General features: G+C 43.1%; 1 protein-coding gene across 2 annotated transcripts; it reads right to left on the reverse strand.

Moving 5' to 3' along the window:
- Nucleotides 1–239: 239 nt before the first annotated feature.
- On the reverse strand, nt 240–10869 carry LOC110989689 (origin recognition complex subunit 4-like). Of its 2 annotated transcripts, XM_087140013.1 has the most exons (13): nt 10740–10869; nt 10121–10177; nt 9184–9348; nt 8262–8352; nt 6846–7007; nt 6097–6145; nt 5736–5884; nt 4284–4457; nt 3501–3587; nt 3152–3260; nt 2783–2878; nt 2276–2343; nt 240–1266 (listed from the first exon to the last, which is right to left on the reverse strand). In XM_087140013.1, exons 3-13 carry the CDS (start codon nt 9318–9320, stop codon nt 1081–1083), a joined length of 1308 nt encoding a protein of 435 aa, XP_086996139.1. In that variant the 5' UTR covers nt 9321–9348; nt 10121–10177; nt 10740–10869; the 3' UTR covers nt 240–1080. The 2 variants fall into 2 exon arrangements, with proteins under 2 accessions (XP_086996139.1, XP_022109946.2); XM_022254254.2 differs by lacking the exon at nt 10121–10177 and having other exon boundaries at nt 10740–10867.
- Nucleotides 10870–12162: the final 1293 nt, after the last annotated feature.

Here is a 12162-nt window from a genome sequence, read left to right on the forward strand (position 1 = left end):
TTCCTGATCTGAGCCCAGAAGATCGGAAGATTCCTGTTGCCCCTAACAGAATGACCCCAACAGAGTCAGAGTGTATAGGGTACATCCTCGGAAATGGTCACCCTGAGAAAAGCAGACGAGTCGTTCCTTATCATGGTAAATAGCACAGAGCATCAGCACATCACAAAGAAAGAGGGGTTGTGCTCCGTGTACTTGGCACCAACAAAAGGTGTTAACAGATAATACAAGGAATTTCATGCTCGATGTGTTCACAATACTGACTGGCTGTTTTAATATACCACATTTCTTTTGAAATAAAGTGTCACTTTTTTCAATGATTTTGTGTGTGAAATTATCAGCGACCAAGTATGAAAACAGCAGTGGCATTTGTGCAGCCTGACTGGCCGCCATCTTGCTTTGCGTGCAACCAGTTCAGAAAAGAAAGATGGTGGGCCTCCACTCTTCCTGTAAAATTTTAGTTTTTCTCCGGAATCTGGAATGGAGCGAACTTGCCTTTTCTGTCAAGTACATATGCTAGGTCATGTGAGAATCCTCCAAATAAAGTTGTACACCAAGGTCTTTGGGACAAATTACCTTGTTATAAGAGGGACCTTGTGTTATCAGTATTAGAAAACAGAAACTCCAGACTCGGTGGCGGGCCTAAAATTTTCCTTGTTATAAAGCAGGATGTTACAGTAACAGTGCTCCTGGGTTGAAGAGCACCCTCGTAAGCAGAGATGAGATAGGATGGTGGGAAATTTTTCAACCTGGCTCGTATATGCGCCCGGTGCACATGCGATGACCGTGCATTCATATAGAAATTGGTTGTGTACGCTCCACTCGTTCCATGCTGAAAGCACATGAACCTCCACAGCTCAAGCAGTAACATTCCACCCAAGAACTATCAATGTTCCCACTTGGTGTTGATTATCGGGGCTCACTGTACGATGAGGATTCTGTTGAAGCCTCAGGTTTCATTTTCAGGTTACTGACACTTCGCTGATGCTGATCGTGTTTCTTGATGCCTATTAGCATAACACAGACAGGGTTCGAGGGTCCAGGTGAGCCGATCCCAGGCGAGTCTCGGGCACATGTCGGACATCATGAAGGTAGGGGGTTGGAGGCCCAGTGTTTCAGTTCGCTGGGACAGCCCGGGTGGGTATTGAGAACGTCCATGAGTTGGGCAGGTGTGACGAGTAGGGACATTGCTCTGTATTCCTTCTGTGTACGAGAACCGTGCCCGTCGACAGCCTTCACAATCTCCAAGGCAACCAGATGCTCAAAAGCCTGCAAGAGAGAAAAGTAATTACCATACTTCATACATATTCATAATCTGGAGCCAAATTGTCCGTCATGTGCTAGATGCTATTTTTGGTGTTCACAAGGTGTGCCCACAAGGATCCATACTCTGGTCAATCATGCATGCAAGGTACACTGATGCTTGGCCTACCCTTACCAGTCTTCTAAATGTGTGTTTATGAAGCAATCGTAGAACTGTTGCATGGGCTTACGCATGCACCACAAATATCAACCTACAGTAGCCACTCACGAAAATATGTCAAACACTTTTCTTGGATCGAATGGTTCCACATATGAACTAGCTTGTCAACTTCAATGTCGCGGGGATGACTAACATCAACTTTCAACCCATGTTAGAATCCATTTTCAGTCAAATCGAAACTCGGTCGTAAAGCTGGCCACAAATGGCACGGGATAAATAGTGAGAAAGGAATGACTTAGTCTCCCTTTCTTTGAATAACTTGCACCTTGAGACAATGTTTGAAATTGACTTGTGACAGATTTCTGAGTAGAGTACACTGCAGCCATTCAGGACTGGAGGGGAGAGGTATTTTAAACTCAATTGTGACCCTTCACCACAAAATGAGCTGAAAGTTGGAATTTTCAAAAATGGAGATATTGGTATTTTTTAATTAAGCAGAAAAGAGTTTTCCAGTGGTATGTACATGGACCAATTAGGGTAAAGATGGAAGTTGACAACATGATATTATTCTGGCAGCTTTGCATCTTTGTTTCTGACATTTCTGACGAGGCGTGAATAATGCTACCATCAAAATTGCTGAGAAACTGACGTTTTTATATATGATCCTGCAATATTTGGAGTTAAATGGGAGACAGGTTACTAAAATATTACAAAACTCCAAAATTGACCTCCACCTCAATATCTGACTTTGTACTGTCAAAATAGGAAAGAGCAGAATGCGACTTTATGCCCATTTTGTTGTGACAGGTCACAATCTGGCTAGCATCTGTTGATGAAACGTGTACAACTGCTTACCTTTAACACGACTGGCTTTTCAAAACACTGAACAACGTGAGCCTTCCTCTGCACAAACTTCAGGTATTCTATCCAATGAAATGTACAGGCGAAGGTTTATCAACTAGCTGAATGAATCCATCATTTGTGCCAATATAACGAGGACTTTCATGTCACAAATACGTTTTTAACAAGCGATTACAAGCTATAATTTGTCTTCCACAAAATACAAAGACTTGACAGACTGAACTGCATTTGAGATGCAAGACATCTGGATATAATACAGGCACTTATTACAACTATATTGGGTGGTTTCTCTAAAGCCACATTTAATTAACAATCCTACCAATTCAATTCCTGAAAATATTCCATGTTCAGCCAAAGTCGTTTGAAAAACCTACTAAGCTCAAAATGCTGAAATTAAACTCAATGGGAAACACTACATTTATTCCATGATTAAAGACCCCGCAAACTGTCCTCTATGAGTGATCCTTGATGTAAGAGGAAGAAAATTGATTCTGTGCTCACCATTGTACACCATTTCAAAGTTGAATGGATCACCGTCGTTCAGCTCTGTCAGGTGCTTCATTCCAATGACCAATGACAACTGCAAGACCGAGATGCCTGAAATTACAGAGCAAATCTCAAAGTTGACAAGTTTTCAGTGAGATGACCCACAGGGTCCTGTGGCAAACTCTGATGATTATGAAGCACTCTGAAATGCACAATCGTTAGAATGCAGCTCAATAGACTCGCCCCGATGTTGGTTTTTACTTATGGTAGTGAAATGTGGAGGTCCTGCCAACCAGCTTGCTAACAAGCAAGCCAGTCGGGGGGGGGGGGAGCCAGCCAAGCGGGGAGCCAACCAAGCAGCCAGTATGTCCTAGACATTCTCACCGTGCAGCATAGCTGCTTTGGAATCAGCAGCGAGATGTTTACTGGATTCCAACAAGTCCACTGGCTGAATCTCAGGGTGATCGTCGCTGACTCTACAGATCGGTAGAAGCTGTCACAAAAAAAAATTAACAGAACTATACAACAAAGATAAAAAAAAAAATGGTTGAAGGCATCCAATTCATTGTGGTGTACTCCATCCCAAACAAAGAAAAGGAAGACTATTTCTGGATTGTTACGTCTATCAACAGCAATGGCAACATCTTTGAAATACCATACTACGTGTAACATTTTCAAACCACTTTCAAAAAGTAAATCAAATTCTCTGAGAGAAGAATTTGTCACTACTTACCAAGAGCGACTGAAGTCCACAGATGCTTTTGTCAAGCTGATGGGCCTTCTTAAGAACATCATGGACAGTTGAATTGCTGCATAATGTCTAGCACGAGACAAGAAAAGAAAGAAAAAGAGCCAACCACATATAAGTATGTACCTGTTTGTAGAATGCCACAAGATGATGTACACCTTAAAAACAAAAAGGAATAAGCAGGAGTATATGCAAATTTGTACAGTATGGAGCCAAAATGGACACAAGCCTGCTCCGTGTTCTGTTCATTCCCTCACCCTGCTGGAAAACGTGAAACATAACAGTCCTAAGACAATCCGTGTGCAAGAATTCTGTGTAACAGGCTGTGACACCATACACAAGCTGCCATGGTTAAGGTGAATGCCCCCCCCCATCCAGACTGCAGCAAGTACCAAGTTGAGGATTAACAGGTTTGATCTGCACACTGGTTAATCCCAAGTGTATGCAGAGGAAAGTGCCTGCGAACATGTGGAACGTGACTACCCTTTCTGCTCTTGTTGCCTCAGTAGCGCCCTCTTAACTGCAGTCACATACATAATGATGACTATTCCACCACATTACACAGGCAATGCAGACGCTGCCAAACTGGCGCTTGCACGTGGTTGAAGCTGCCCGTAGGAATATATGCGATCACCGTGGCCAAGGCGGTCCACACGTGGTGGTATTGTTTACATTTAGTCACATGGGTGAAAAAGGTCTATGGCCACCTCTATAAGGCTACTCTGATACCGTTGTCAATTGATTTCAATTCACAGCAAGATTTCTCACCTCAATGCTTTGATTCCAGCGTTTGACAAACTTGGCGTCCCCGACCTCTGAAGGCAGCGTCAGCATCCTCTGGCAGGCCTCTTTGTAGGCAGGGAAGGTGAGCGAATTGAAGACGTGGATGTGACGATGGGAGAAGCGGGACTTGACCCGCTTCTCCAGGAGCTCCACTACATCCTGAGATTGATGGGGAAAGAAATTGGCGTGAACTTGTCGGTGGATGGTTTCTTTTTACCCCGAGCTACAGAGTTGCTGCTAGGACTTGCCCTACTGCCAAAAAATCCAACCCTTCCTCGCACCTCGGGCATTAGCACCCATTAAGTAGTGTTGTATTCAAGACCACGCACAAGACCAGTCACAAATTAAAGGGTGAACAATGACAAAGGAATGCTTCTGCTGGAGTTACTTTCGACAGCTTGCGTCTTGCATTCAGACCGGAGGTCGTGTGGAGTCTTGATTACAACACCAAGTTGGGCTTTACAGTCCTAATTCGGTCAAAATCAAGCAGACCAATAATGTTGGACAATCAGAGATTTCAATAGGCCCTTGTGTTAAACTCAGATTTGGTAGAGTACACAAAATATGCATCGTTGCGTATTGTCACTGTTTTCCCAAGACCCAGCGAGAAAAAACTCTTGGACTTAGCCATATGCTACCGGGGAGCCCGGTTTCGGGCACATAAGCTTATACAGGAAATCGGGGAGCCCGAAACCGGACAAAAGAGCTGGGCCTTGTAACAAAAGACTGTACTCGGAACAAAAGACCAAGCTGTTGGGAATTGCCAACATTTTTTGTAGTTGTCAATAGCGGAGGATATCCGTCCTTATTTTGAGAGATTATACCACTGTTTGTGGCATTCGGCATGAGCGGATTACCAACGGAGACAAAAGCGCTCCAGTGATGAGTGATATATACCGCTGCACGCTAATCCGGCCCTTATTGAAAAGACGCCAGTAGTGCACTGTTTCAGGAACAAAAGAAAGTTACATAACACTGCACAATCTGGGCTCTTTTTACAAGGCGGCAGGCCTGGCTGAAACACTCGGTTGTCAATAGATGTTGTCTGTCAGATTAGTCACCAGACAGTTATTTGTGCGGATGTAAGTGTCCAGTTGTGATGAATCTATGATTTTTTGAAGAATTCTGAAAACGGAAAATCTTGAAAATGTCCCAGTTTTATGTCATGCAACTTCAAATTCCATCCGGCAGCAAGTGGTTAAGACAGGAAGTGGAATCAAACCCTTATTTGAGCAGATGTCTTTGTCGTATAATATCTTCAAATCTCGCCAAAAACAAATGGAAATGCAAAACAAATCAAGAGGCGGGAAGAAGCAATTTGCCGATCACAATGTAAACATGCTTTCAAGTGGGCGTGAGCAAACAGCTTTTGGATCCTTCCTGCTTATGGTTATTTCCCCACCTCCTTATTTGACTTCAGCCCCTCCCCCTGCTCACCAATCTCCGTGTGATGCCAACGACGGCTATGGGTGTCTGCGCTGACTGGCAGATGTCGAACAGATTGTACAGCAGCGTCTGGTTCTTGTGATAGGCAAAGAGATCAAACTCCTCCAGGACAAACAAGATTGACTGCGCCGAGTCGCTCCCTGCTCACAAAGATGAAATAGTGATTAACATGGGCAAGAGGGGCCGAGTAGCATCAAGTGGTTGGACATACCTCCTTCTTTGTGCTATTTGGAACTTTAACTGTTTACGGAAACGGCTCTGCCATTTAAAGCTTTTTCATGAGTTTCCTCTTTTGGAAGTATTCTTGAAGTCCCAAAAGTGTGAATGCAAAAAGTTACAGAAGTAAATTTACCACTTTTCAATGCCTCCAGAAGAAATGCCAGGTTTTCAGCAAAGGAACCCTAAAAGAAGAAAAATAAAAGGCCGTTTTAATATTGCCATCAAATTGATGTCTGCAAAGAGCCTGTGCAAAAAGGGGGAAAACTTCCAGGTTTCCTAGGGCAGGATTCTAATCAAGGACTTCTGGGTCATTCTACAAATTAGGGGGCCAATTTTTTTTTTCCCCCATCACATCTGACATTTGATTTTGTACATGAAGGACACATTCTCTATTTTCCAAGAGTGATGAATTAATGCAAATTACCTGCCAAACAAATAGAAAATAGTTTGAAATCAATTTCAGTGACATTTCCAAGTCAAATTACACAGGTAAGGTGTAACAGGGCCGGAAAAAGTGTCACACTTTTGGACCCTGAATTTATAGAATGACCCTTCTGCTCAATAGTACTGAAATCCTGGCCGCTCGTCCAACAAAGAAGCCAGAAATGGCTGGAAGCTTACAATCCAACAAAGAAACTATTGACAGGATTTGAAATTATCACAGTGACTGTGAACAAAGATCCTTCATTGTACAGGTTGCCCACGATGTCAAAATTTGGTGTTAACCCTCGACTACTGATTTGAACCTGACATCAGTGCACAGCCAGCTAAACCATCCACTGTGTTTGCAGTCTGTCATTGACGTATATTCCATGAGATTTACACGGTGAAACAAATGACAACATAACATTAATCGTGTTGAGGAGAAAATGACGCACTCACAAAGACTTTATCGCCGACCACGTTGTCTAGTCGCAACTGTCTGGTGATCTCCTCTATGGCAATTTTGTCGTCGGTCTGCAGGAGTCCGTTCAGCCGGACAATGAGCAGGTTCTTACTGACTCGGGGATTGGCTTCTATCTCGCTCAAGACGCTTGACACCAGCTGGCAAATGGGACGGGAGATTAAAAACCCTCAGCAAGATACCGGTATGGTGATGATGCATATTAACCAAGCACTGCATTTTGAACTCCCAGATTCCATGGGGGATGTGTTCAGGTTTGTAACTCCCAATCACAGGGTCAGAGGTTCAAACCCACCGATAAAGCTTAACTATATTTGGGGCAAGTCACATAATCGCCAACCTGCCTGTCTCCAGCTTGGAGTAATAGTTGACACCTGCGAGGAGGTTACTGTAGATGATTAATAAAGTTGCACCTGAAATGGCTGTACTAAGCTGGGCATATAATCCATGGGAGCTGAGATAGTTTAAGGAATGTTTGTAGGTCCTTTGAGCAGGCATAGTAATTATGAATAGCTCACAGCACCAATACTGGTGGATACAGGCATGTGCCTTCTACAAATACCTTCATTATTATGACAAGTACCCCACACAAACATGCACAGTGACAAAGAGAATGGAAAGGCAGACTCTAAGATGCCCCTTTACTACTGACTGGGCCTGGTGCCCATGTAAGGACCAAAACGATTTTGTACGCATTCCAGTGAAAATTGGCCATGTTCACTCTGCTGCATGCACATAAGGCAGTACACCCTGGCTTTCAACAACAACAAAGCATGATCCACAGTTCCTGACCCGAGTTTCATAGCTACAACAATTTTAAGGCTTCTTGCTAGGATAGGGGCATTCTTTTTCTGGCAATTAAGCAGGGAAAATGGTAAGGCAACCCAGAGGCACGCTCTTTGTCCTGGGACTAATTTTTGCTCCCGAGCTCATGGGTATGATGCACAGCTGTGCAATCAATCCTGATTTCGTTGAAAGACTGCAAAATCAGACATTGGATTTTGATGCCTTCAGGGTACTGGAGTACCAGGCAGAGTATCATGATTGAGCAGTTCTGGTGTTTGACACACATGGGACGTTATGGGGGTTTGAATCCAACAAATACTGTGATGCTCACATTTTGGGGACAATCCATTTTGTTACAATTCCCCCCCCCAGCTAGGAATGTACATGTAAATGGGTACCTTTGATGAAGCTGGAGATTGGATTGCGTTGATCTTAAGCTGCTGCAGGAATCTGATTTCATGGCCCAACGAACTGGGGTTATAATTGTATAGAGTGGAGTGTTCCATAAGCACTGCTGTTATTATCAAAGCAAGCCTATATCAGTAAAAAAATTTTTTAAATAAATACAATTTGGAAGAGATTATCTTCCTCTGCCATTCTTGTTTTACCATTGTTTTACCGCTGCCATGAGGCCCAGTGACTAACGCCGAGTTACCCTCTCCTCTGATTGCACATCTGCTGATCAGATCCACAAGATGCCTGGCAGCAAGACAGAAGAGATGAGAGCAGAAAGCGAGAAAGTGTCAGACTATGTCTTAAAGGGTAGCAAGGAGTTTTTGTAAACATTTTTTTTCCTGCAACCCTGTACTCTTCTCCAATTTATGAAAAATTTATTCATTCCTTTTGGGCTAGGGAGCGTCTCATAATTCAGCTGGAATGTTCCATTCAGAAGGCCATGGTGTTTTCATTTCAGACCTGACAGCCAATCCACTGAGAACACAGCTGTGGGAACGGGCCAACAGAATGTGAACATTCCCGACTTTGGAGACACTCCCTTATACAAAATTTGTATTATTTTTTATGAACATTCAACACTGCCCATGCTTGCTTGGACAACAGAGGGCACTGTTGCTGTGATGTCATTCAGCGAAGACATTGATCAAGCCAAAGGTGTTTCTGTTCAAATTATGAACCTTGTATTTACTCACTAAAAATATTTCTGAGAAAGGGTTGCTCGCTAGTTTATTACCTTTTTGCTGTGCTAAGAAAATTCAGGCCAAAGAAATTTTTTTTAAGTTAGAGGTTTCTGGGCACAAACCAAAAACCAATGAACACTGAGGTTTTATCTCTTTTGCTCATGAATATGGAAATACTCGGTAGTACTGAAACCAAAAAGGGTAGCAAAGTACAATTTGAAATAGTAAAACTAAAACTGAAAATGAGGTTATATTAACCAAGGCAGCATTTTGAAGTATTGTATTCACTAACACTGCACTGCAGCGACCCTATAATTCAACCTGAATACCTCTCAGTCCAGTGTTATGTCATTTGGCCTCATCTGTGACATCCCGATGCTTCATGATTACTTACTGTCTTTGTTCTTTGAGGTTTTCTTCGATGATTTCTTTAGGTGGAATTTCAATTCGGCAAACACGCCTTCGCAGAGTCTGTTGCACCTTCTCTAAGGTGCTTAATCCAAGTTCAGATTCTCGTCTGCGTTTCGGCATTATGGTTCACGTAACTTTCCTCTAGATCCTGAAAAAAATTATTTCAAACAAATATATTATTATAAGTTACATATACTGTTCAAATAAGCTCCTTTTCAGTTCAAAAATGTCACTGTCTCACCCTATTCCATTTCTCATTTAGCGAGTACGATATGCTGGCCGGACAGAACACTGGATCCTGACTCCACAGTAATGATGTCTGGAGGTGTGCCAACTGAGTCAGGAAAATATTCCAGTTGTTTTCTGACAAAATCATGAAAACTGATGAAAATTGGAAATTTTTCTAAGTCCCAGATTTGTGTCTCTTCAGCATTTCTGCAAATGGCTGACCTTTATTGAGATGAAAGTGGAGGCAGGATGCAACATTCCTTACCCCATGTGCCTTCGTCGGCCTGAGCTCCATTTCTGGAAGTAACTTTTCAGTACGCAAGTACATGTATGATCATGTCATGAGACGGATCCTGACATTTTTGGAAGAGTTCAATACAGATGCTAGTAATTATTCCCTACACTAGTGATTAGCCATCAGAAAGCCAAAACATGACCAGTAAAGTTCAATTTAGGAGGGAAAACACCAAGTCGTTTACTGAGAATTTTTCAGACCAGGCTAATAGGGTTTGTGCATGGGCAGCTGACGGAGTGTCAAGTGGCATCTGTCATGTCTGTATATGGAACTCTTTCCGATATTTCATGTATTTCGTGCTAGGCCTTGCCTACATACAAGGCATTTTTTTTCTAACACCGAGCTAAAACTTGTAATAGGCCTACATAATCTGTGGCATGTGTCCTACTAGTACTACCTTTTCTGACCAGCAGACAATCTGACTGGAACAATGGATCGGTGAACAGCAGGCCCACTTCCAGAAGTGTAATGTCAGGTTTATACAAATAGCCATGTACATGTACAAACTCCGATTGGGGGATTTTGGCAGTTTTCATTGTGCCAACTTACTCTGCCATTCCAGCTATTTGTGCAACAACATTTCATACATGCCTCCTTGGTGAATGTCTTTCTGCTGAGGAGGTTTACCCACCTGATATACGTGTACATGTATTAAAATGGTCAAATTCTTGAGCATTTTGCCGATCCACACTGCTAACAGTAATTGAGAGGATGTTGCAGATTTTCTGTAGTCATGGTAGTGTGGATGGGCAAAATACTCGTGAATTTCAACATTTTAAAGAGGATGTAAGGTGAATAAGTTCCCCATCAGACATCGAACTTCATCAAGGTGGCACGGAAAAATGATGTACGAAATTTGTTGCACAAAAAGCTGTAATGGCAGAATAAGTTGGCACAATCAAAACTGCCAAAATGTGTTTGTGGGAGTTATAAGGTTTGTAATGTTTATACAGCTACATTAGAAGGTTTGTCATTGTATAGTTCTGAAAGTACTGCAGGCTTAGCAGTAGCATTACCTCTGAGTGACACCACCTGTCATTCACCAGATCAAGTCACACAAAACTTGTATGCAGGATGTTTTCCCGCAATGAGTCTTTGTGAAAGGGTACCCAATTTCCAACCATGACGCTAGAACTCATATATACGTCCAGTTGCCAGTCTTTTGAAGTTACAGGCAGGATCGGTGGCGCCCTTCTAGCTTATCTATCCACAATCCATGGCGTGGGGGGGGGGGGGTACGTTCCCCCAGTGGATACCTGTGCCCCTGGCTAGGTGCCCCTTGCCATTTTAAAATTTGTTCATATTCTCCGCTGAGTTAGCTACACAGCTGCAGCTTGTTTTCTTGCGATGCCCCCTTGATAAGAAATGTACACCCGTGGGTGTCCCCCCTCGGACAAATACCCGGTTGTAGCTACAGTCCTGGACAAATCTCGTTGGAACATGCCTCCCCTCGCCCCCTGTTAATGTTGCTTCTCATTGGTTAAGTTGGGCTGAATCTTGGTCCAATAAATGACCGCAACATTGAATGGGGAGAGGGGGATCTTTGCAACGCGCTTCCCACAAGGCGTTCCATCTATTTTGTCCAGGATTGTCTGAGTTTCTGAGTGGCCCGGACAGTGGTTGTCATGAGTGTAGGTCTGTACGTGTTATCTGGGAGGGCTGGGGTTTGCTGCGTTGCTGTTTCGGGCGCTGCCGTGTGATGCAGTAAGCATTACATGGTTATGGAAAGGAATATAAATAATGACTATTATAGGCAAGGTGTGGTAATATGTCCTGTCAGGAGATAAGCCCCCCTCCCAAAAAAAGTGTATGGAAATACATAGTTATTTAATATTTAGTGACACAGGAGCTATGGGTTATGACCACCCATCGGTACAGGATTATTTTCAGAGGAAGGGTCCATAGTCAATTTGCACGAATGGGATTGCTGCTCGCAAGTATGAACAACAAGAGGCAAGTTGGCCATTGAAAATGGGATAAGGTAGGCGCATCGTGAATGGTGCACCATTGAACTTCAGCACACATCTCTCTTAAATGAAGTTTTGTATTCGGTTTAAAGGGCTATATGGCTACATGATGTGTGCGTAATTCTGTCTGACCTCTTTTCACTTTCTGATTGGGTTTTAGATGAAACATTGCAACGGTGAACCATGAAAAATTAAATGAAAAAGGATGTGAGTAACTCTCTTTTTTCAGTTGAGGTAGTGTACCATTTTCAAAGAGCGGGATGTACGCGCGCGCTCCCTATTCCGTTCGTAAGTGACTTCGTCACAAAGGCGGACGCGCCACGACTTGCAGGCTCCCATTGGACGATCGCAGAAGTTGTGCGTTAACGGGTTCCATGGCTCCATGCAAATGCCGATCAATAACTGTAACCCCTTGATCTCCATAATATCCGCTCCGAGCATGAATAAAAGAGGCCGTATTTTTAAATGAAAT

This window comes from Acanthaster planci, linkage group LG08 (genome assembly GCF_054643075.1).
Source record: "Acanthaster planci isolate LZ-2023a linkage group LG08, COTS_SCS, whole genome shotgun sequence".
Taxonomy (NCBI): domain Eukaryota; kingdom Metazoa; phylum Echinodermata; class Asteroidea; order Valvatida; family Acanthasteridae; genus Acanthaster; species Acanthaster planci.

What these genes read in the sequence shown, in the direction of transcription:
- LOC110989689 (XM_087140013.1), bottom strand. Translation starts at nt 9,320, where the DNA reads ATGCCGAAACGCAGACGAGAATCTGAACTTGGATTAAGCACCTTAGAG. An exon ending in ATGGCAGCGGTAAAACAATG is followed by an intron (nt 7,008 to 8,261) that starts GTAAAACAAGAA and finishes CCCATTTGCCAG; the next exon opens with CTGGTGTCAAGCGTCTTGAG. An exon ending in TTGGCATCACACGGAGATTG is followed by an intron (nt 4,458 to 5,735) that starts GTGAGCAGGGGG and finishes CATCAATCTCAG; the next exon opens with GATGTAGTGGAGCTCCTGGA.